The sequence below is a fragment of the Monodelphis domestica genome, chromosome 3, assembly GCF_027887165.1.
Source record: "Monodelphis domestica isolate mMonDom1 chromosome 3, mMonDom1.pri, whole genome shotgun sequence".
Taxonomy (NCBI): domain Eukaryota; kingdom Metazoa; phylum Chordata; class Mammalia; order Didelphimorphia; family Didelphidae; genus Monodelphis; species Monodelphis domestica.
The window spans coordinates 207,282,441-207,302,781 of record NC_077229.1 but is presented as its reverse complement, the minus strand read 5'-3'; the positions used below and the strand labels follow the sequence as shown (position 1 = coordinate 207,302,781).

General features: G+C 35.2%; 1 protein-coding gene across 3 annotated transcripts in view; it reads right to left on the bottom strand.

The window, feature by feature from the left end:
• PHACTR1 (phosphatase and actin regulator 1) overlaps positions 1-12,124 on the bottom strand; it is a 670,567-nt gene extending 658,443 nt beyond the window's left edge. Inside the window, exons 1-3 of one of the 3 annotated variants that reach the window (XM_007487934.3) lie at positions 11,939-12,124; positions 10,998-11,123; positions 9,041-9,175 (exon numbers count right to left, since the gene is read on the bottom strand). In XM_007487934.3, the coding sequence (XP_007487996.1) occupies positions 9,041-9,116 (76 nt within the window). In that variant the 5' untranslated portion in view covers positions 9,117-9,175; positions 10,998-11,123; positions 11,939-12,124. Of the gene's footprint in view, positions 1-9,040; positions 9,176-9,455; positions 9,662-10,997; positions 11,406-11,938 lie in introns of those variants that run through there. The other 2 variants (XM_007487940.3, XM_056823442.1) reach the window with 2 other exon arrangements.
• Between the last annotated feature and the right edge of the window lie 8,217 nt (positions 12,125-20,341).

Below are 20,341 nucleotides of genomic sequence, written 5' to 3'. Positions count from 1 at the left end.
AAATACCATATCGAGTAGAATTCCAGAAAGACATAGCCAATAAAAGATTAGAGTAAGACATTTTTCCAGCCAAAGACAACTTTGGATATCAGTAAGAAAGGTCTGTGATACTGGGGTGGGGGATGGCATGGCACATACAATGCAATAACACCAGCAGTGGATGTGGAAAGAACTACAGTGGTGGCAGCAGCGACATCTGGAGCTCTCAGCTCAGATATGGTAAGGAGTGGAAAACAGATCAAAAAGAGATTAGAAAGGACTCTCAGCTAGCACTTGGTGTAGGACCAGGTGCTATTTGGCAACGTCTTTACCCATGTGCAGTTCTGGGTCACATTTCCAAGACAGAGAAAAATATTTGTGGTCAGTCAAAAGGGAAGATGGGTCCTTCTTACAGTACCAAGGAAGACAGGAATATTAGTTCTTGTGGCTATAGGGGAGGGAGCAAGGGTGCTTTTAGATAAATACCAGAGTACAGATCAAGAGAGCTGTGACCACATCTCTCCCCAGATTACATTCCCTTGGAAGTATTGAAAACTTTGAAAATCCCAAAACTGAGTCTGAAAAGAATAGTGCTGAAAGAAGCCTAAAGATTGGGGAAAGGCCTCTAGGTGAACAGAGCCTAACTTTAAAATAAAGTTCAAATTCAAGAAATAGGGTAGAAACATGAAAAAACAAGAAAAAAGAATCTGATCATAAAAATCTACTGTAGTAGCAGGGAATATCAAGACACAAATTCAAAAGACAAAAATGTGTGAAAACACAAGCAAAGACTCAAAGGAAAAAATGTGGCCCCAAAAAGAATTCTTGAAAGAGGTAAAGAAAGACATAATAATGTTAGAAGAAAAATTAAGAAAAGAAACAAGAGTGATGCAAGAAAATTATGAAAAGAGAATTAACACCTTGGTAAAAGAGACACAGAAATACTCAAGAAAACAACATATTAGAAATAGAATTGGGCAGTGGTCATCAAAACAATTTGGTACTGGCTAAGAGACAGAAAGGAGGAGCAGTGGAATAGACTTGGGGTAAGTGACCTCAGCAAGACAGTATATGACAAACCTAAAGACCCCAGATTTGGGGACAAAAACCCACTATTTGACAAAAACTGCTGGGAAAACTAGAAGACAGTATGGGAGAGATTAGGTTTGGATCAACATCTCACACCCTACACCAAGATAAACTCAAAATGGGTGAATGACTTATACATAAAGAAGGAAACTATAAGTAAATTAGGTGAACACAGAATAGTATACATGTCAGACCTGTGGGAAGGGAAAGACTTTAAAACCAAGCAAGACATAGAAAGAGTCACAAAATGTAAAATAAACAATTTTGATTACATCAAATTAAAAAGATTTTGTACAAACGAAACCAATACAACCAAAATTAGAAGGGAAGCAACAAATTGGGAAACAATCTTCATTAAAAAAAAAAAAACCTCTGACAAAGGTCTAATTACTCAAATTTATGAAGAGCTAAATCAATTGTACAAAAAATCAAGCCATTCTTCAATTGATAAATGGGCAAGGGGCATGAACAGGCAGTTTTCAGCCAAAGAAATCAAAACTATTAATAAGCACATGAAAAAGTGCTCTAAATCTCTGATAATCAGAGAGATGCAAATCAAAACAACTCTGAGGTATCACCTCACACATAGCAGATTGGCTAACATGACAGCAAAGGAAAGTAATGAATGCTGGAGGAGATGTGGCAAAGTTGGGACATTAATTCATTGCTGGTGGAGTTGTGAATTGATCCAACCATTCTGGAGGGCAATTTGGAACTATGCCCAAAGGGCAATAAAAGACTGTCTGCCCTTTGATCCAGTCATAGCACTGCTGGGTTTGTACCCCAAAGAGATAATAAGGAAAAATACTTGTACAAGAATATTCATAGCTGCGCTCTTTGTGGTGGCCAAAAATTGGAAAATAAGGGGATGCCCTTCAATTGGGGAATGGCTGAACAAATAGTGGTATATGTTGGTGATGGAATACTATTGTGCTCAAAGGAATAATAAAGTGGAGGAATTCCATGGAGACTGGAACAACCTTCAGGAAGTGATGCAGAGAGAAAGGAGCAGAACCAGGAAAACATTGTACACAGAGACTGAAACACTGTGGTACAATCGAACGTAATGGTCTTCTCCATTAGCGTCAATATAATGTCCCTGAACATTCTGCAGGGATCTAGAAGAAAAAACACTATCCACAAATAGAGGACAAATGGTGGGAGTAAAAACACGGAGGAAAAGTGACTGTTGGACTCCAGGGGTTGAGGGGACATGATTGAGGAGACTCTAAATGAACACCCTAATGCAAATAACAACATGGAAACGGGTTTGAATCAAGGACACATGTGATACCCAGTGGAATCGCGTGTCGGCTATGGGAGGGGTAGTGGGAGGGGGTGAAGGAAAAGAAAATGATCTTTGTTTCCAAGGAATAATGTTTGAAAATGAACAAATAAAATAATGTTTAAAAGGAAAAAAAAAGAAATAGAATTGGTTAAAGGTAAAAGAAATACAATAATTTATTGAAGAAAAGAGCCATTAAAAAGCAGACTTAGGCGCAGCTGGGTGGCTCAGTGGATTGAGAGCCAGGCCTAGAGAGTCCTAGGTTCAAATCTGGTCTCAGACACTTCCCAGCTGTGTGAACCTGGGCAAGTCACTTAACCCCCATTGCCTAGCCCTTACCACTTTTCTGCCTTGGAGCCAATACACAGTATTGACTCTAAGACAGAAGGTAAGGGTTTAAAAAATAAAAAGCAGACTTAGCAGGACAACTAAATGTCTCAGTGGATAGAGTGTAAAGCCTAGAGATGAGAGGTGGTCCTCTGTTCAAATGTGGTTTAAGACACTTCCTAGTTGTGTGACCTTAGACAAGTCACTTGATTCCAATTGCCTAGCCCTTACTGGTCTTCTGCTTTGGAATGAATACTTAGCATTGATTCTAAGAAAGAAGGTAAAGATTTTTTAAAAATTAGAATTGGCCAAAAGGAAAGAGAGGTACAAAAGCTCGCTGAAGGAAATAATTTAAAATGATAATCCGCAGATTACTTGGTGAAAGAGATACCAAAATAAAATCTCTCCGTACTATTATAGACAAATTCCAGAATTCCAAAGTTAAAGAGAAAAAACATTCCAAGGGTCCAGAAATAAACCTTTCAAATATTGTGGAATCACAGTTAGGATAACATAAGATTTAGCAGCTTCCATCCAAAAGATTGGAGGGCTTGGACAGATATTCCAAAAGGCAAAGTAGCTAGAATTACAACCAAGGATAATCTACTGAGCAAAAATGGAATATTATTTTTCAGGGTAAAAAATGTATATTAAATGAAATAGAGAATTTGCAATTATCCCTAATGAAAAGACCAAAACTGAATAAAAACTTTGACATTAAAACATAAGACTAAAGAAAATTATAAAAAGGCAAACATAATAGATAACATAGGACTCCAAAATGGGGAAAAATAGGATCAGGTAACTTGTCAAAAGACAAATGGTGAATAAATGTTAAAATTTGAATTGTCTAAACTCTAAGTCCAGTGTTCTAGACAATACACTATACCTCTTCCCTTGGACAAAGTATCTATTATATGCAAAACATTGTGCTAGGTAATAGAGAGACCAAGACAAAATGAAGGAACATAGATATTACTGGAGGAGGATGAAATGCACGCAATGATTATTAATAATGCATGATATATGTGTTAATTGAAAGATGGAAAGAATATTAATGGCTAGGACAAAAAAACCTTTCCTGCTGCCTCTTTATTAATTGCCAGTCAAGATGATTGATAATTTTCCCTATTTATCAAGATAATTTTTAAATACTCAAATAGAGTCTCAATGTATTCAGAAGGTGATATATATGTATTATATAATTGCAAGTTTTTGACAAGCACGCCTGTATTCATTTCTTAAATCAAATCATGTTCATACCTTTCTTCTTACAGTTTCCCCTAAATCCAATTAATGCTCCACACTCAGAACCCTAAGTCACCATAGGAGTGAGGCAATCAATGGCCAGTTCATCATCTAAGAAATCAATAAGTTTAAAAAATTAAAGAGTTGTACTCCATACTTATAATAAGTCTTTAATACACATTTGCTGAATTGACCACAAAATAATTTATAAATTAAATCTAAGAGCACCAAAAATAACTGAGGATATATTAGTTTTACAACTTAGTAGATAAGTAAGCTGTTAAGTGACTTGCCAGAATCAAGTAACCAGCAAACACTTACTGAGTGCCTATTATGATCCAGAAATGTTTTTGCTGATAGGGATACAAAGACAAAAATGAAACAATCCCAGTCTTCAAAGAGCTTCTGTTCTAATAGCAAGATAGGGATGATCTTGAAGGAATAAAATTTGAAATAGCAACATATCTATTTTTTCATACTGAGAAAATGATGATTTTAATATTTCCTCCAAAATTAGAGCTTACTATGAAATAAAAACACAATGTAGATATATTTGGAGGGTATGAGGAAGATATATTCTGAAATTTATATTATATAAAAATAATATTTTAAAAAGGAAATAAAATCTTTGTAACCTACTTCACAGAGTTACTTCAAAATAAGGGCATTAACTCTATAAATGCAAGCTTTATGGTGATGTGTTTTAAATTGTCTATTCAAAAAATCTTAAAAAGAATAAGCTGTCCTTAAGGTGCTAGGCTCTTCCACACATGGCCCTGCCAATTCTCATATAGAGGGTGGCACTGAGAAGTGTTTTTTTTTTTCCAGAAAGCAGATTTGTTTGTGCAAATGATGAGTGGGAATTCTCTCCTGAGCACCTGTGAATTGTTTATGCTAATTGGGTTATGGCTGATGATTGCTGTGTGGGTGAAATTTTAATCCACTATTTCTTGGATGCCTTATGAGAAAGTAGGTGTTTATTAATTGATTGGAAGTATTTCATTGTATTTCTCTGTCATTTTTCTCTTCTTTCATTTTTTGTTTTCTTCTTATGAATTCTGAATCATTTGAAATAGAAAAACAGATGCTAGCTGGGGCCAAAGAACTAGAGTTCCATAAAGGGTTTTGTTTGGATAAATTGTAAGGCACTGGAGCTTTAGCCCAACAATAATGTGCATGGCACAAAGCATTCTGTTGGCACAGCAGGGAGCCCTGGCATTACCCTGTATATTATTAACTGATTGGCTAGTCTGGTCATTATTTGTCATCATCTCCTTCTTCTTTTCTCCATCAGATTGAACATCCAATTCTATTAAAGATGGATTTTCAAAGACTGGGTGTGAGAGCTTAGAAATCTAAAATAGTAAGTAGAAGGATAGGATGGTAGGTTGGTTAGTGAATTTGTCCTGTATAAATCAAAGGTAGGACTGCATTTCCCAGATAAATTTGTAGAGAGATAAATATATTTTGTAGTGAGAGAAGAGTGGGTAAATGATTTGTTGTGAACCATACAAGTAGGAATGAAAATTTATTTTCAAAAATGATCTGACACACCTCACCAAAGTAACCAGTGGGAAATAATACAATCACAAACAAATTAAATGGACAATAGAACAACAAAGAAAGAGAAATTAACCCCCCCCAAAAAAAACCCCAACAACAATGTACCTAGATAGTCTAATGATCTAAATAAAAACTATTTCAATAGGTACTAGCTCCAAACATGAGTCAGAAATCCAATATATACTTGTGATTCATTCTATCTCTTGAACCTTAGAAGTACTTGCTGCCCTCTGATTCCCCTTCATCTAATAGGAGGATGGAATAGTTCTCTTAGACCCTCCATTTAAGGAAGGTGCCCAGGTAAATCATCTTCTCATTTCCCATTGGCCTGAATTCTTCTGGATGTCTATATAACCACCCCTACCCACCTCATACCTTCTCTTCCTCCCCACCCCTCTAATTGTCCAGCTTCTTTTATGTTTTGTCTTATCTTCCCCATAAGAAATTAAGCTTTCTGAAATCAGGAACTGTTTTTCTTTTAGCTTGTATTTATTTTCCCATTGCTTAGCAGAGTATCTGGTACATAGTCAGCACTGAATTAAAGCTTTGGGTCTCTTTGTTGCTGTTAACTTGTCTACATGCTACTGTCACCTAACATTTAGAGGGTCTCATTATTTCTCTTAATGTTTCACATATATTACTGAAGCACTCAGACTATCCTTCAGTTGGACTCAACTGATGATTTTCCTGTTCATTCATCTAACTGATTATACCTTTTAGGCCAATTCAATCTACTAATTCTTATTTAGTTGTGCTCAAGTCAACTCATGCTTCCTGTTAATGCTAATGCCATATATATGGCATTATATATATATATATATATATATACCACATATATATGTATGAAAGAGAGAGAGGAAGAGAGAGTGAAAGAAGGAATTTGTCTTTGAGTTAGAAAGGTAAGTTCAAATACAGCTTCAAATAATACATGTTAACTTTATGACCCTGGACAAGTCACTTAATCTATATCTCAGTTTCTTCATCTGTAAAAGAATAATAATAGCACCTACCTCCCATGTTTGTTATGAGAATGAGATAATATTTGTTAAGTGTTTCATAAATCTTAAATAACTATATAATAAGTAGTGATTGGATTTTGGAGTTGGAATCGGGCAAAAAATCCTAGATAATAACTATGCCTCTGATCATAGACATGTAAGTATAGGCAAGTCCTAATGCTCTCAAGTTTGTTTCCTCATCTGCAAAAAGGGAAGTTATTAATTATACCTCTAGCACTCTCCTCATTGGATTTCCATGGGGCAAAATTAAGATACTATAGAGAGACTTCTTACAAAACTTCAAAGTCCTATATGCATGCCACATATTATTATTTCTAGATCTGGTAAACAAAGCCATGATTACTGATGGGTAGCACATCTTATCACCATCACTTCTCTTTAGAGCAATTCCCAGGCATTTCTTCAGAGACTCATTCAACCTTCCTGGGGCCATCAAATTCCTAAAAAGACTTAACATTCCCCACTGCCAGATTAAATTGAAAAAGTTGATCATTAAAAAGGGACCACTGATCTTCTGTGGCCCTCCAGCAACAGCATTTCTCTATTTCCTGCTGCTGCTAAGCACAGTGGAGCTCTCTCATTTAACTGGACTGAACTAGATGGAACAATGTACAGATGAAGGTTGCACTCTGAGGGTTGTTTCCCTTTATACTACTCTTACCCAGCCCCAGGGAAGACAAGTACACAGATGAAGTTGATGGCAGTGCAGAGAAAGAACCTAATCCTAACACTACTCCCTCATCATCACATCCATGAAATAATTTCTATTTTAATAGAACTTTTTTGGCCAAGAATAGGGGGTGAGAGGGATGATGCTATATAACACAGAGAGAAAAAATTAGATAATTAACAGTATAACAGAAAGATCAGAAAAACAAACACTCCAGGAACTAATCAGGTTAACCTGAGAATTTAGAAATCTTTTTTCCCAAAGCTATCCACAATTAAGAAGAGCCATTGAAAGGTTGGGGAGGGGACTTCGAAATTTAGGGAGGTTCAAGAGATATTGGTAGGAATGGATGTCAAAGGCAAAACAGGGATAACAATTGGAAGGACTCTTCCTTTGCTCTATTGTGACAACTATATTCTATTTAGGAGCATAACCTCATAGATATAGCTGGGAAGAGACCTTTATATACCATTTAGTTCAACACTCTAATTTGACAAATGAGAAATCTGATGTCCTCAAAGAAGTGATTCACTCAAGGTCATACAATGCCTGAAGCAGAATTCAAACCTTGACCTTCTTGGTGCTAGGAAAATATTGTGATCAAAATGATGGGTAACCATCTAATGAAATATTTCTCTGACCTTAGTTAGGCTAGTCCTTAGGTTCTGGAAATGCAATTTGCCTGTGGTTTTATACTTGAAACTTTCCAGGTCATAAAATCATAGATATGGAGAAATGAAAAGACTTGAAAGGCTATCAAATCCAACTCCCTTATTTTGCTGGTGGGGAAACTACAACTTAGTGTCCTACATCTCTTGGTTCAGAGAGATTACATAGCTATAAAAATGATTCTGCCCTGGGATTTAGTAGAGGGACATTACTTTTAATCCCATATTTAAATTATGGATGATAATATCCTACTCCTTCTTTCATAGTCAATCTTTTAGACATCTAAATATTTTGACAGAGCACTGCCAGTATTCCCTGAAAGGTAAAGATTATGAAATATTATTCCTGCCATTTTGGAGTTTGGATTAAAATGCCCTAATATCTTCTGAGATGGACATAATTACTATGCTCTATTTGTTGATAATCATATTCTTTTCATTTGACATGTCAGCAGGCAGATTCCTAGAGCACAGGATCACTGATCTGTATATAAAATGGATCTTGGGAGCTATCTAGACCAATCCATTCATTTTATAACTGAGGAAAATCAGTTTTAGAAAGGTTTAAAAAATTACTCAAGGCCACATAGATTATGTATGAGAGGCAAAATTGGAATCCTGTTCCTCTGACTCCTGAGCCAGTGTTCCTTCTCTGCATGTATGTCCTTTTAGTGAGAGTTATATTCTTTAATCCTTACTTGGAATGAATTATTAATTCACTAAAGGAGTGACAACTTTTCCAAGAACAGTAAAGGCAGGAATATGAACTCAACCTTTTGGTTCTCAGTAACTCCTATCCAGCCAAGAATTTTTATTCCCTAGGTCTATGCAACCTAAATGGCTTGTTTCTTTCAAGATTTAGTTGGCACACATTACTAAAACCTCCTCCTTTAGTCTACAAACAAGGGACCCATGAGTAATAATATCAACAATACGTTTTTTTTTGGGGGGGGTTGGTCTTCCATCTCACCAGAAAAAGGTTATTTTCTCAGAGATTGTACAAATAAGAGCTTTCTTCTTCCCCTATTATCTTAGTGACTCTTTGGGCATTAATAGGATAGGAGTTAACGATCTTTAATTAAATAACTATATTTGGACTTCTGAAGCACCCTTCAAATTTGTAGAGTTTTGACTATACCATTACCTAGGCAAAAGTGTCAGGATTTTTCCTGCCTTTCCCCCTTATTTTTACCTTGAGCTCCTTGACTGTAGAACAGTCTGTGAGCAGATTCAACATCCAGAAAATAATCCATCTTTGGGTAATCCATCCTTGATGTTATAAATGTGCTTATCCTTTACTTTCAAGGGGAGAAATTCAGCTTGGTTCCTAGAAAAGGAAAAACATTAAATTTAGAAAATGAAACATATTTTTAAAAAGGAAAATAAAAGCAACAATCACCATGGTCTGGAATAAAACATGCAATGTTTAGATATCCTGTCTTTTCTCCATAAACCCTTTATTCCAAAGTGTGTACTTTAAATTAATTTTCTTTTCCTATTAGGAATTTAAAGAATTAACTAATAAGCATATGAATATACTATAATCTGGTAACAACAACAACAATAACAATGACAATGATTGATCCAAAGAAAGAAAGACAACCTACCAGTTCTCCCTCGTTATATTGAGTGCTTGGAGATGGACTAGAAATTAATCAACCATTGAGTTTTTCAAAGGACCATTTGATAACCAGCATCTTTAAAAGAATGCCAGCTGTTCTTATCATTGAATCTCAACTGAGACAAGTAGGCAGTGTGAGCATTCTGCTGGAGCAGCTAATGTGCCTTACTTGTGAGTAAGAGACTTCTCTTAAAGACAACATTGCCTTTATGACACATAGTGTGACATATTCCTTAGAGGAGTGCTGGGAATGTCTTCCCTTCCTGACATTCCCTCCAACATCAGAGGTTAGTCATCAACCTGAGCTGAACAGAATTCTCCCTTTAAAGAACTATTTAGGAATTGCTCATCAGAAACCATTAGCTTCCTATTGTAGCAGTCACACTTAAGCTATCTGTTATTGAAATCTAGCCTGTCACCAGCTAATAAACTTCATTTAGAAACAAGCACCCTGTTGGCTTTCCCTCTTAAGCAGGTTTAGATGTTTCTTAGCTGTTTTGCATAAATAAAGAATCCCAATCTCAACAGTATCTTTTTCAAAGGAATTAATAGGGTACAGTCATTAAGACCACACTTAGACACACTATCCAATTGGGTTTTTTTTTCCCCAGGAACAGGGAAAATTTTAATGTAGGAAACCAATTCTAATGAGAGAGAACTTTGAAAATTCCCACAAGCTGCAACTTTTGCTTTATTACCTATCCCAAGGTAGATTTTCTGTACTGTCCACAACCAAGAACTAGCTCCAGGCAAGCAGAGATAGCTAGAGTTCCAAACCAGGGCTTCATTGGTACCACTAAATATCCCCAGTGTAAGTTAAAAAATGTTGGCTGTATGATTAGAATTATTAGGAATAATGCATGTCATGTTTCCAACTGGACTTCCCTTATCAGAAAATGGCCAGGGAATGTTACCTTAGCAACAGAAAGTGATGCTAACATCTGCCTCTGCACAACTGATGTTACCAGGAGAAGTCATCTTTTTTACTGTTTAAAACTTTGTCCAGAAAAATAAAATAAAATAAAATCTACAGCCAGTCATCAAATAAATACATTTTAAATTCTATCTCCACATTGTAAACGAGGACTGAGAAGCATCTTTATGGTTAACAAAAGGATTTTTATTGCATCTCATAATTTACTTTTATTGCTTTAAGCCCCTTGTATGACTTGCAATTACAATCCAAAGAATGTGGAATGGTTTCACAGCAAACATAATGGAAATCCCATCAAGAAATGGTTCAGTGACCACCTGTTTTTATCTTTCAATAGACTATTTTAACTCAAGTACATTAAACATTCTCTTGCTATAATTAATATACAGATTAGCCATCAGCATCTCATACAGCCAAAGGATTTTTTCCCCTCTGCAGATCACTCATTGTACAAGAGCTTTAAAAAGCTGCTGGATGGTTCTCAGTCATTCGAAAGAGAAAATGCAACAAAGATCTCTTAAATGATTTCTCCCTGCAAAGAAAAGGCACAGGACAAGAGAAAAGGAAGGAGTCTTAAAGTTAGGTGGTACTTACCAGCAGTTATGGACCCCTTTCCATCACGCTGCAATCCACAGAATAGAGAGAGCTGTGTACTATACCGGATACTGCCAGCCAAAATGAACAGTTTCTAATTTTCCCTTCAAATGTGATCCAAGAGCACTGAATAAAGAAAAATGATGGATTTGCCTATTTTATATTATGATGAAATGCAACCTTTAAGTAAAGATCTAAGCCGAACTGCTTTTTTTGAACACATTAGACTGCTAATTTGGGAAAATGGAAAGGTTTTGTTTTACTGTCTTTTATATATTCTCTCTGCTACCCCCTCAATTTAATTTGCATTTAAAATTATTCTTATGTCTCCACTCTTCTCCAAGGTGTGGAGCACTTTCTAATCACAACGGATGTCAGTGTGGTTTTATGCAATGCCACTTTCTTTCTGAGCTGCAAAATAAGGTGAGTAATTATAAATGCTAGTTACTTTCAAAAGTGAGGTACAAAGCACATGTCCCCTTTCTGTGTCATGCCCTTTTCTTCCTTTTTTCCTTGCTTGGTCATAGTTCTACTTCAAATCATTTCCTAATAACCACTTAATTATCCTTCTGACCAAAGCTGAAAAAAAAAATAACTTTAAGGAGGTGCCAGAGAGGTAAGAATAGGGGTTTGGGGGGGAAGCCTAGCATTCTATGTAATCATCCACAGAGGCAAAACTCAAAACCATATCATTTGAAAACAAACCTAATGCTTTCTCCACTGTAAAACTCTGCCCTCTTTTCCTTGGATTTTTGAAGCTCTTCTTATTCTATGTGCCCAAGGAGATTTTTTTTATAAATTGATTTACCTTTTCTTTGCCTACTGAATCTGGTTTTAAGGGAAAGAATATATAGCTTGATTTTTAAGAAAAGCTACATTTTAGGAACCTCTCCAAGAATAGTGTCATTACTTAGGTAAGCAATGGCAAGTGTATCACTTACCTGTGGCTTTCTGCCCCTCCTTGAGACAAATCTCTGGCTGGTTGAGCTTCTGGCCAACCCTAGCCAATCAGAATGAATTATGTACCAGGCTGATGACTATTGAAATAAAAGTAAACCTGCCAATCACAAGCCCTCTTGTGGCATAGACCAGATATGGACTCAGTGCTTAAGTACTGTTTAGGGTTCAAGGACTCAATCTTCCAGGCATGTTTTTTATTCCTAGCCAAAAATTGAGACATGCTAAGTACTTGACATTTATAAGAGGAGAGAGCTGTCAGCTGGTTTCTTTAGCTTACAGTAAGGTGTGGGCGACAGGTTCTGAACTCTCTATTGTGAATCTAACTAAGATTGTAGTGACTCATGGGAGAGAGGAAAGAGGAAAAGAAAAACTTGTTTGTGAGTGTGTGTGTGTGTGTGTGTGTGTGTGTGTGTGTGTGTGTTGGGAGGCAATCCAGAGCTGATGATGAACAGCAAATATTAATATGAATATAAATGAATATGCTAATTGAATAAAAGGAGGACAAACGGACAATAGAAAAATAAAGCTCATTCCCAGAGATTGGAGAGAGGGCAATGTGGGTGAGGGAGGATGTGAATAGGGGAGATGGTTAGGTACACAAAGTAAATGCCTTTTGCCCAAATCTAAGGAAAAAATGTTATAATAAAAGCAGGCAGCCATATAAATGTACTTTGATTTAGAAAGCTCTCATACACAAAAATTTAGACGTGATATAGATGCAATTTTCTTACAAGTGAAGGTTCCCCCCTCTCCTTCCTTCTTTCTTTTCCTCCTCCCTCTTTTTCCTTCCTTCCTTCCTTCCTTCCTTCCTTCCTTCCTTCCTTCCTTCCTTCCTTCCTTCCTTCCTTCCTTCCTTCCTTCCTTCCTTCCCTCCTTCCCTCCTTCTCTCCTTTCTTTCTTTCTTTCTTTCTTTCTTTCTTTCTTTCTTTCTTTCTTTCTTTCTTTCTTTCTTTCTTTCTTTCTTTCTTTCTTTCTTTCTTTCTTTCTTTCTTTCTTTCTTTCTTTCTTTCTTTCTTTCTTTCTTTCTTTCTTTCTTTCTTTCTTTCTTTTGAAATGCCTTTATTATAACCAAAGATAAGGGATATTAGGGTTTATTTTGTATTGTATTACCTAGAAACAGGAGTAAAAACATAGAAAATATTAAATGTATGAATATATTAAATGACTACTTTAAAGCATTAAAATGGCACTCATGTAGAAGCTATTACTTAGGTATAAACTTCTCCACAGCATTCATTTAAAAATATTATTTAGTTCTCTTCTGTAGGAGTCTATACTAAAAAGATTTATGTATATATATATATATGTACATATATAATGTATGTAAATTTATAAATAGGGGAATGCTGGAGCAATAGATATAAATTTTGATTAGATACAAATAAAAAATATAGAAACATAGGCAGGGAAGCTAATTGGTACAATGGATAGAGTGCCAGATCTGGACTTAGGAAGCCTCACCTTCCTAAATTCAAATCTGGCCTCAGACACTACCCTGGGCAATTCACAATAATTTCAGCCTAAATTTCTTAATCTGTAAAATGAGCTGGAGAGGGAAGTATAAAACAAACAAACAAACAAAACTAATCCACTATCTTTGCAAATAAAACCCCAAATGGGGTCACAAAGAGTTGAACATGACTAAAACACTACGGAACAACAATGAATGAACTGCCCCAGGAAAGCTGATTGTTAAATTTTAAATGTGAGCACTTATACCTCTGAAACTGGTAAATGGAACAAATCAGGACTTGCTTTATTGTTTTATTGATTGTCTAGACCTGATCTACAGTCCCAGATGAGAGGAAGAGCCAGACTTTCCTCTGACCATGCCAACTGTTTGTTTCTTGAGGTAAGGCATCAAGGGGGGTGGGCCACTTCCAACAGGGTCCAAAGGAACTTACCCCATGTAAGGTCTTTGACTTCTCTTCTGTCCCCATCTGACCTACAGCCTCAGGTGAGAAGAGGAGTGAAAACTTCCTCTGTTTTAGAGTTTTCCATTACTTGTACTTATCTCCTGAAGAAAGGCTGTTAGAGGCCACTGGAGGAACTTCCATCTAAGTCAGCACAAGGCAACTTCTCCCTCTTGCTGCTATCCTGATCTCTCAATTCGGATTTGGAGAACCTCTGATGCAAAGAACAACCTTCTCATTGACCTCAGAACTATCTACTGTTGTGCCTGTCCCTTTAGGGAAAAAAAAATCAAGAGGAAAGTAGTTAAGGAGTTGGATTTCTATCTCCATATGTAGAGTTTCTGGCATAACATCCTGCTTCAGAGGGAAAAGGAGCAGTGAAGGAGGCTTCTTATCTTATCACATGCCTTCATTTCTAGTTCTACTTGTGTCCATTCTCCTTTGGAAGAAGACTAGCACTTTCCCATCAATGATGAACATTTTCACACCTGGTCATATTATATAAATACCAGTGATTCTGAAAACTCAGATACAAGTGAAGGAGTTGGGATACTCATTGCTGTTCATTATCACTTCCAATCCCTTCCTCCATAATCCAGTCACCTCTCCTTCTACATTTTGAGAACACTGACAGTCAGAGGAATTAAATAACTGTCCCAGAGTCATATAACTAGTATGTATGTGAGGAAATATTGTAAATCAGGTCTTTCTGACTCCCAGACTAGCACTTTATCCACTATAAAAGTAAAGATACCTATTTACCAAAGCCTACAATAAATAATAAAAGATTTAAAATTTAGGGCATATATTAGCTGTCATTTAATATTCATTTCTGAGACTTTCTGCTTTACCCTCGCTGAAATTCAATTCAGTTTTAGGCAAGAGCATTTAATAATTTACCATTTAAAAAATCAGGTTTTCCACTTTATTCCTTGCCACAGTATAGTGAATTTAAATAAAAAGTATAAAGAGGGCACAGGGTTTATTGAGCATCTGTAGGAAAGCATAAACAAATAATTATGTAGAAATTGTATAAGAGACAAGTGAACAATAAAATAGGCTGGTCTAGTGGGGGGAAAGGTATATTAAGTATATATGCTACATTGGTTTCCTTTACATGTGAAGAGATGGTTAAAAGCCCTCAGGACATTGAATGGATTGGTGTCCCTGTGACATAAGAGGATATAGAGAAGAAAAGAATTGGATGTACAGACAGGTAGTGCCTCCAATAGCTGAGTTCACAGAGTATCATGGGAATATCAGAGTAATTTCAGTGTAATTCATTCTCCTTCAAGCAAAGGCTGGATGCTACTTAAAAAAAACAAAAACCACTTACATTTTTTTTTTAGAATTAATATGAAGTTTTCAGTTCCAACAAAGAAGAGTGGTAAAGGCTAGGCAATTAGGATTAAGCGACTTGACTAGAATCACATAGCTAGGAAGTGTCTGAGACTAAATTTGAACACAAGACTTCTCATCTCTGGGTCTGATTCTCTAATCACTGAAGCACCTTGCTAATCCTCCTATGGCCACTTGTTGAGGATGTTGGAGAGGGGATTATTATTCAGGCATTGGTTAGATTTGGTGACTATTTTGGTCTTTTTCAACAAGGAAATTCTATGACTTTGCAACTCCACATCCAAATGCTCATTCTCCAATCTGTTTTTCCCTTATAGACAGATATGTCTAAGAAAGTGTGTAGTTGATATTTGGCAAGATAGCAAGGAGCAATAGAATCTTGGAAATTATTTTCAAAGTGTCTTTGAGTTGTCATAATGAACACCTTGGTGTTTGCTGACTATTGTTAGAAACATTCCTTTGCTATCTAATAATAATGAGATTATTTATAAATTCAATTTACATGTCTGTTCTATGTTGTATCTTTAGTTTCAGGAAGATGATTCTTTCTACCAACCACTGAGGCATTTGTTAGGATTGTAGCCCTAAATTCCATCTCAGTCTCATTGGCCTAGGCAGTAGTGTTTGAATACAGAAAATAAGGTTTCATTCTCAGCCAAGGGGTTCTCAAATCACTGAGTAGGAAGCAAAGGAAAAATATATATTTAATGGAGGAAGAAACAGTTTACCACTGATATCTTCTTCAGCTGGACTTCAGGGGACAGAGTAATGATGTATAATTTTGTATTTTCAGGAAAGAGAATTGCACTATTCAAAGTTTCTGTAAATGTGTATCTATGTAATTTATTTTCCACCCACCCTAGGAAAACCAATAAATTAATCAGAAATTCAATAATATTTCCTTTTTGGAAGATTTTGGAAAAAACAGTAGAATAGACATGCTAAGAAAAGAAAGAAAAAGGTTATCACCACCAAATATCCTATATGTGCTAGATGGAAGCTATAGAATGGGACCTATATAGGTTTGCTTTCTAAGAAATTGGTTGTTTTCTTTCATACTTGAAGAGGACCAAAAAGACACCACTAATGATGTCTTTTAACTTGATCTTAAATTATATTTAAGTGAGGGGAAGTTGTACAGTTGCCAACTTCATTCTCTCTTCCAGTCATCAAAGTCCAGTGGCAAAACAAAAGTATTAGTGATGATTCAGGACCCAGTGGATGACCTTAGCTTCTTTGATGTCTGACCAAGCTCTGAGCACTCTACACTTCCCACTTTAGCTGCTTTCATGGTCATTGGTACAAATTGTTCTGATTTGCCTCTGGTCTTTGTGTGCCTGGCACAAATACCTCCCTATCTCATCAATGGGTTTGAAGTCTTTCAGTTACCCTCAACCTGGTTTACCATGTCTGCCAGCACAGTTTATCAGGGTGTGGCCATTGCATACGCTGTAGTTTCCTGGAACCACAAATAAGAGCTGGTTGGCAGAGGGGCATAGAAAAGTACCTCTGAAAAGAACTTGGGAAAGTCTTATCAGAGGTAATAGCCCTCCCTGTACACCCCCTTCAAGAAGTAAATGGAATGTATATTTATATACATTATATATATATATGTATATATATGTATATATACATATACAAATAAGGAAATGGAATGGGAAAGGACTAGGAGTATTTTGTTAGCTGAAGGAAATAACATAAGTCAAGTTGTTTTTGGAAACTATTTCATTCCATCTAGATTTTGCTAATACTAAATTTCAATGTGCAGAAAGTGTACATTTATTCTTAAATTTGTGTTTTTCTTATGCACATATGCAACATTATTTTATATATCTTTCCAAAATAAATATTATTATTATTACCATTCCTTATTTTAATTTTTCTTTTTTATGGCAGTTAAATACCTTTGGGCAGGGGTAGGGTACCTTAAGAAATTACAGAATATCTATTGGACCAGATTTTAAAGTTGGCACTCTGATTCTGCCTAAACATTGAAAAATATTGGTAGATCAAAGTAGAAAAGAGGACAAAAAAAAAAGGACGTGGGAAGAAATGCATACTAATGAACTTTTTGGTAGAGTTGTGTATTAATTCAACTCTGGAAAGAAAATAGCTTCTATAGCCCAAAGTCAATTAACTTGTATATCCTTGGAGCCAGGGGTATCACTAGTAAGCATATGCACTAACGCTATCAAAGAAATAGAGAAAAGATCAAAATCTTCAAAAATACATGATGCAACAATTTTTGTTGTAATAAAGAACTAGAAACAAAGAACATACTCATCAATTGGGTAATAATTGACCAACATATATATAGAACTGAGGGAACTGTTTATATAATGATCATTGCATTGTAAATGTCTGATAAATGCTTTAAATACTTACTTTTGTTATTCTCTTCCCTGGTTGATTCATTGAATACAATGATCAATCACTACTCTAGAAGATAGATAACAAAACATGCTTACCACTTCTTGTTGGAGAGTTGATGGCCTGCAGGGGCAAAATGAAGCAAACCTTTTTAGAAATGGCCATTACAACAATAACATAAATACAGTATGTTCATATTTTTTTGGCAATTGCTTTTGTTCATGATAAAAAGTAGAAATAAAAATTTGTAGGAGTAAATTACATTTATAGATGATGCATATAAGTTGATGTATCAAGGACATAAGATTTCATAGGTGAATAGCTTTTAATGAGAACCCTAAAATTTAAAATCTCAGAGATTTGCCTGAAGTTCAGAGATACAATAATTTGCTCATGATCATTTTAAAATAAATACAACAGAAATATACATGTGCCAATAGACTTAATTATATTATATTTTTTGTAGTATACCATTATGTTATATCATAGCATAGTATGTATATTATATGACATTTTACTATATTATGTTAATCTATGCCATATTATGCTATATTATAAAATAAATTTCTGTACCTTATAGTACTATGCCACATAACATCATATCATAACACATCTTATTCACACCATATCATATCACATCATATTCTTATAGGACCATATATTTATTACAACAGATTATATTATATTATATATTATTATCATGAGATATGTCATATTGAATCAAATATCATATCATATAATATAATCAATTACATATCATATCACATAAGATATTAAATAATATTATATTATGTAACAGTATATCATACAAGATTATACAATATAATATCATGTATATCACATCACATGGCATATTATAATGTCATATTTCCATTTTATTGCTTCATGTTATATATCATATATTAATCTTACATGCCATATGATTTTATATTGTATCTTCATATAACATTTGTGAACTTGGGAATTACTCCACCCTAATTAGACATACTTTAGGGGAAGATAAAGTTGTAAACTCCTGATTGAACAATGAAGGTACTTAACTCATACCTTATAGTGAAGCTAAAACTTAAGCTGTCTATTTTTAGATCTAATACAAAAGGATGTTAAGTACCTATAAAAGTTAAATTAATCACAAAAAGGTCAAGTAACTTACAAAAAGGTAAGCTTAACAAAAAAGTGTGAAGTACTCAAAAGATATAATCTAACCAGAGAAGGTGAGAACTAAAGAGTGGACAGTCCTGGAGAAAATCTAATCAAAGAAGGTGAGAACTAAAGAATGGGCAGACCTGGAGAAAGTGTCTACTGTGACTGGTAGATGTGAAAATTTAGGGGAGGTGATATAAGAGAAAATTTCTTTAAAAGGAGGCAAGAAAAGTCAGTTCAGGCAATTCAGTTCGAAGAGCAATTAGATTCAGAGTTCAGTTCAGTGAGGACTGGAACTCAGCCTGAAGGATCCCTCAGACAGCTTCCTGGAGATGGTCTTGTGGTGAGTGATAAGACTGACTCCCTTTTCCTTAGGCTCAGGGAAGCCACTTTGGACAAGACCTTTAACTACTGCCTGGCTCAGCCTGAGCCAGAGCAGTTTAAATTAATTCTCTCTCTCTCTCTCTCTCTCTCTCTCTCTCTCTCTCTCTCTCTCTCTCTCTCTCTCTCTCTCTTTTCCTTAATTCCTTCTCTCTATATTAATTAAAATCACCATAATTCCCAGCTGACTTAGGTATTTTATTATTTTGGAATTTACCCTGACAACCAATTATTTAGATTTCAAGTCACAAAGCTAAAGTTATCCTTATACATTATACAATCTAACCAATTACACAATTCATATGTCATATCACATGTTATATTACATCACATTACAGAGCATATGATATCCCATCTCCCAAATCATATATTGTATCATATATCAAATCACACTATTCTCTACTGTAATAAGAGGCATCACAGAGTGGCATGGTTGAATGAGTACTGAACTTGGGGTTGAGAAGATTTGGTTTCAAGCTCATTCTAATATGGAGTTGTTTGTGTCATCATGGGTAACTAAGTCAACCTTTCAATATGAGATACATAAATAAGAATAATAGCTGGAACAACTTGGAACATCTTATCAGAATTTTCATGGAATATTTACAAATATGAATATTTAGGTTTCTTAAGTTCTCAGCTAAAACATAACTTTAACTAATGAATTAATTATGTTTTATTTCTTTTATTTGTTTTCTTTGATGATAAATTAGAGAAGAGTTGCTAAATTTGCAGATGAATTGCTGATCTGCATTGATATAAAGTATTTCTATACTGAAATTTCTACACATGTATGCAATCATAGATAAGTACTAAATATATATTAACATATCCAATATATACATGCATGCATACTTGTACATTGCTTATGTTTATCAAATAAACACACATATGTAATAAAGACATAGAATATATATGCATATATATGCATATGTATATAATGATCTAACAGTGGCCTGCAGGTGAAAGGAGAGCAAGTTATGTGATAGAATTATCTGCCTAGATTTCCTGGTGTCAGGGAACTTGAAACCTGATTACTTGGACAAAAGGATGCAACATTTATTTAAACCAACTTCATTTCTTGCAACCTTTATTAGCATGTGCTACAAATGACTTCTAATTTAGATACTCAAAGTGCTCAAAAGAAATGCATCAGACAGATAGTCTAAGTTTATAGATAAAATCTCATTTATATACATAAGGCAAATGAGACAAAAA